Here is a 5265-nt window from a genome sequence, read left to right as displayed (position 1 = left end):
TATCTGTCTACCTATATGTCCGTCTGTCCGTCTGACCAGTAATAAGTCAACCCGTGCAAACGATGACAAAGAAGATAAAAAGCAAAACATTCAGCTATAAACAGAAATATATGTAGTTGAACTACTGTGGTCTGTTTTTAAAGAATGTGTCAAATGTTCACTTAAAAAAACAAACATCAACATCTGGTGTTAATGAAATATAGAAATATAAGTAGTTGAAATGTGTCGGTCTTTTTTTTTTTGTTTGTTTGTTTGTTTTTTGTTTGTTTGTTTGTTTGTTTTTTTGTTTGTTTTTAAAGAATGTGTCAAATGTTCACTTAAAAAAACAAATATCGACATCTGGTGTTAGTGACGATGGCGCATCCTGCATTAGTAATAATTACTTCCCACATGTCCCCCATAAGTCATTAATGCCAATATGAACAAACGGTATAATAAATTCTGTAGAAGTCCTTTAAAATGGAATCTAAATTCACCGACCGTCCATGAACGCAGCAATCCATTATACTCCCGGAAGTTCCGCCTCTCTGTACTCGCGGGAAAAGGAGGTAGGCGCCAAAATAAGAAAACACCATCAGCGTCAGTGACAGGGACTCAGGGAAACGAAGGACACAATATTAAAGAAACCTCCAAATGTTACTTTTTAAACACACGTTTTTAAGGTGAATAGGACTTTATTTGGGACTGGACGTGGCTTCGGTCGAAATTTCACCGTAAAGGATGGTTTTACAAAACAGTGGTAGATATAAAGCAGAGAAAGGACAAAGCGGTGACCAGGAAAACCAGTGAGTTGACATTTCAATTCTTATTTTCTGTGTGTCTGGTCCAGTTTGTTTGACACTGTTAAACTTCTGGTGTACCTACATTGGATGACATGGGAAAAAAATGTTTGTTTAAAACAGGGACGATGGATCTTCCATATCCGCTGTCAAGCGGCTGGAGCGCAGTCAGTTCACCGACCAGATGGACTCACGCTTCGGCTTTGACAGAATTAAAGACTCGGGAGAAAAAACAGGATGGCTGATCAACATGCATCCTGTAGGTTTATGTTTAAACATATCAAGGCGTATAAACCGTGCAAAGAGTATAAAGCAAATATTTTGTGTTCTAATGTATAGACCGAGATCCTGGATGAGGACAAGAGATTGATCAGTGCCGTGGATTTTTATTTCATTAAAGAGGATGGAAACAGGTTTAAGGTTGGTGACGTTGAAGCTCGTTACTAATTCATCTGTTTTATTTCTGATAAAGAGTTCCTCTTTTTTCATTATGTTGCCTATTTTTACTCTGTAGGTGGCGCTACCGTTCAAGCCCTATTTTTACATTGCCACAAAAAAGGTAACAAAACTCCTGCTCATTGGAAGCTTTACTGTTCAATTGACAAAAGCCCGTTCTGACAAAGAGCTGTTTTTCCAGGGCTGTGACAGAGAAGTCATCTCCTACTTGTCCAAGAAATTCCAAGGAAAAGTGGCAAAGCTTGAAATTATCCCAAAGGAGGATCTTGACCTGGTGAGTTTGTTCAAATAGACCTGATAATATTTGTGTTTTTAAATTAATGTCACAAGCCACATTTAATTGTCTTAATAATGACAAGAAAAATGTTATATGTTGGAACAGAAGGATGTAGATATTAGTTTTTACAGCTGTTTTTATTTCTAAATATTGTCTAAATAACTTGAATTATGGAACTATTATATAAAAAAATGTTCTAAACCCAGGAGTATTTTTAATCCAGCTGTCATCATACCAAAGAGTATCTGACTAAAAGCTACAGGGGCCAACACTGACCCTAGGAAATGCAAAAAGTGAATCATATACATAGGAATTTTTTTTTTAATTTTTAAAATTTTTTTTTAAAGTTGATATATTTCTGATTTAATTTCAGCCGAACCATTTAGTCGGATTGAAGAGAAGTTACATCAAGCTGTCATTCAACACTGTGGACGACCTTGTGAAAGTAAAACGTGAGATTGCCCCGGCAGTGCGAAAGAACAAAGAGAAGGAGAATTCCAATGATACCTACACTTCAATGTTATCCAGGTATTTTAAAAAAATACCAGTCTCCTTGTCTTAAATCTGTAATTTCTGTGTCATATAATTCCATGGACGTTGTTGCTGGCTTTTCAGTGCTTTAGCAGGTGCACACATCACTTCTGCAGATGAAGAGGTGATGTCCAAAAGTATTTTGGACCAACGGGACAACATAGTGGACATGAGAGAGTATGATGTGCCCTATCATGTCCGAGTCTCCATCGATCTCAAGATCCACGTGGTAAAGCAGGATTCTGTTTTTACAGGGTTTTTCAAATTGGTAGATTTGGTATCTGAGTTTTGTTTTTTTGTTTGTTTTTCACTGTCAAATTTTCTACCTCTCATCTTCAGGCTCACTGGTACAATGTTCGATACAGAGGCAGCAATTATCCACCAGAAATTGTGCGGAGGGAGGATCTTGTGGAGCGGCCGGTATCAGAATTTTGTCATAAACCTTTCATTATATCAGAGTCGACCTCAATAATTCACCAGGTTTATTTTGGTTTGAAAAAAAAAAATCTCAAATGAAAGCTGTTTTATCTTTCTCCAGGATCCCGTTGTTTTGGCCTTTGACATTGAGACCACCAAACTTCCACTAAAGTTCCCTGACGCAGAGACGGACCAGATTATGATGATCTCCTACATGATTGATGGACAGGTCAGTTTTATTCACTCCACACATTGTAGCCATTAATCTGCACTTATCAGACTCACTTCTTTTCCTACTGTTCTTTTTCACAGGGATTTCTGATCACAAACAGAGAGATTGTCTCAGAGAACATTGAGGATTTTGAGTTTACGCCCAAACCTGAATATGAAGGACCTTTCACGGTGTTCAATGAGGAAGATGAGGTGTGTAGTTGACGCCTTAAATGTGTCTATACATAGCTACAGAGTTTGAGTTTCCTATATAGTGATACATGTATGGACTTTTTTTCTCTGTAGGTTTACACAACATAAGAGGGCATTTGAAGTTTAAGACTTACTTTGTACTTAAATTTAGAATTTTGGATCAGATTAGATTATGGCCAGGAATTATATTCAGGCCCATATTTGTAATAGTGGTGGTTAGGACTAGGGTATGCATCATGTCTATGTAGTGCTCACAAAGCACAAAAGTGTTTGTGTGTCTCAGTGCAGTAACATAACATGATATTTATCTGCAGGCTGCACTTCTTAAACGGTGGTTTGATCACATCCATGAAACAAAACCCAACATCTTTGTTACGTACAATGGAGACTTCTTTGATTGGTGAAATGTTTTGTTTTACTAAATGTATATTAAGCACTACTGTATTTGTAAACCATGTTGTTTTAACCCGAGGCTCATTGTTTTCAATGTTAAGGCCTTTTGTTGAGACTCGAGCATCACTACATGGACTGACTATGCATAAGGAGATTGGTTTCCAGAAGGACAACCAGGGAGAGTACAAGTCCAGTCAGTCTATCCACATGGATTGTCTAAGGTTGGAACATTTTGGTTGCTGTAAACACTTGGGATTTTTTAATGGAAAATCTTTGTAGTCCTTTGAGTCAATTTCCTCTTTTTTCCTGTCAGGTGGGTAAAAAGAGACAGTTACTTGCCTGTTGGAAGTCACAACCTTAAGGCAGCAGCAAAGGCCAAACTGGGCTACGATCCAGTGGAGCTGGACCCAGAGGAAATGTGTCGTATGGCCACAGAGGAGCCACAGGTACAGGAATGGACTCTGCACATTGATATCCCCCTAACTCATGAAGATAAAATATTTTAATCAAATTTCTTTGTTCTATTTCTGTCAGACCCTAGCAACCTACTCTGTGTCAGACGCTGTGGCCACGTATTACCTGTACATGAAATACGTTCATCCTTTCATATTTGCTCTGTGCACCATCATCCCCATGGAGCCTGATGAGGTTTGTTTCAGGAGGAATTATTGACTTGTCCTCCCAGACAAAGACCTTTGTACAATACACTGTACCTGAACAGTTCTGTTTCTGCGCTCTCCTGTCACCAGGTGCTGCGTAAAGGCTCTGGGACTCTGTGTGAAGCCTTGCTTATGGTGCAGGCCTTTCACGCCAACATCGTCTTTCCCAACAAACAAGAACAGATTTTCAACAAACTGACAGATGATGGACATGTCATGGACTCAGAGACCTACGTGGGTGGCCACGTGGAGGCACTGGAGTCCGGAGTGTTTCGTAGTGACATCCCCTGTCGTTTTAAAATGGTTAGCTTGTTCCAGGTCTACTTTATGATCTTTTTTTTTTTTTTTTACATCTAGTTATCTTTTGTCATAATTTGCACCCGTTACTTTACAGAACCCTGCAGCATTTGACTTCCTGCTACAGAGAGTTGAAAGAACAATGCGTCACGCTATTGAGGAAGAGGAGAAAGTACCTTTGGAGCAGGTCACAAACTTCAGTGAGGTAGAACTTTTATTATCATGTCTCTTAAGTTTCCTTTAAAAAGTCATGCCTGCCCCTTTACAGGGATTGGCTCCAGTTTCCCCATTAAATCCTCAACTCTGGCCATGTCTTAGGTATGTGATGATATCAAGAAGAAACTGATTTCACTGAAGGAAGTACCCAACAGGATTGAATGTCCCCTCATTTACCATCTGGACGTGGGGGCCATGTACCCCAACATTATTCTCACTAACCGGTTACAGGTAAAAACTCTTTTTCCATTTCTAAAATGTGTATTTGTACAAGTTACATTAATTATTTAAAATATCCTCTCCAAGCAATGACCAACCAAATTGAGGCTTTTTTTTGTTCTTTGCAGCCATCTGCAATGGTTGATGAAGTCACATGCGCTGCCTGTGACTTTAACAAACCTGGAGCCTTGTGTCAGAGGAAGATGGCCTGGCAGTGGAGAGGAGAAATCAGTATGTCAACCTCTGTTCATTGTCCTGCAGTGTCTAATTATAAGAGTGTATGAGAAAGAAAAAATGTGGTATTGTATGAGGAAGTAAGGAGTGGCAGAGAAGTACGTTAGTTTGGTGCAGGGCATGTATGAGAATAGTACAACAGTAGTGAGGTGTGCTGTTGGAAGGACAGATGACTTCAAGGTGGAGGTGGGACTACATCAAGCATCGGCCCTGAGCCCCTTCTTGTTTGCTGTGGTGATGGACAGATTGACAGATGAGGTCAGACAGGAGTCCCCATGGACTATGATGTTTGCAGATGACATTGTGATCTGTAGTGAGAGTAGGCAGAAGCTAGAAGAGAACCTAGAGAGGTGGAGGTTTGCAC

At 39.5% G+C, this 5265-nt stretch overlaps 1 protein-coding gene across 1 annotated transcript in view; it reads left to right on the top strand.

The window, feature by feature from the left end:
• The first annotated feature begins 494 nt into the window (after positions 1-494).
• The window catches only part of pole (polymerase (DNA directed), epsilon), a 16224-nt gene continuing 11453 nt past the window's right edge, over positions 495-5265 (top strand). The window contains exons 1-18 of the mRNA XM_008335518.3: positions 495-785; positions 903-1038; positions 1119-1199; positions 1294-1338; positions 1417-1509; positions 1886-2040; positions 2128-2272; positions 2383-2463; positions 2582-2689; positions 2773-2883; positions 3198-3283; positions 3378-3497; positions 3590-3722; positions 3811-3924; positions 4026-4238; positions 4330-4437; positions 4551-4679; positions 4796-4898. Of these exons, the coding sequence (XP_008333740.1) occupies positions 721-785; positions 903-1038; positions 1119-1199; positions 1294-1338; positions 1417-1509; positions 1886-2040; positions 2128-2272; positions 2383-2463; positions 2582-2689; positions 2773-2883; positions 3198-3283; positions 3378-3497; positions 3590-3722; positions 3811-3924; positions 4026-4238; positions 4330-4437; positions 4551-4679; positions 4796-4898 (2026 nt within the window). The 5' untranslated portion in view covers positions 495-720. The remainder of the gene's footprint in view (positions 786-902; positions 1039-1118; positions 1200-1293; positions 1339-1416; positions 1510-1885; positions 2041-2127; positions 2273-2382; positions 2464-2581; positions 2690-2772; positions 2884-3197; positions 3284-3377; positions 3498-3589; positions 3723-3810; positions 3925-4025; positions 4239-4329; positions 4438-4550; positions 4680-4795; positions 4899-5265) is intronic.

The sequence above is a fragment of the Cynoglossus semilaevis genome, chromosome Z (assembly GCF_000523025.1).
Source record: "Cynoglossus semilaevis isolate Cse_v1.0 chromosome Z, Cse_v1.0, whole genome shotgun sequence".
Taxonomy (NCBI): Eukaryota; Metazoa; Chordata; class Actinopteri; order Pleuronectiformes; family Cynoglossidae; genus Cynoglossus; species Cynoglossus semilaevis.
The sequence above is the reverse complement of the archived record's forward strand: the minus strand, read 5'-3'. Positions and strand labels throughout refer to the sequence as shown.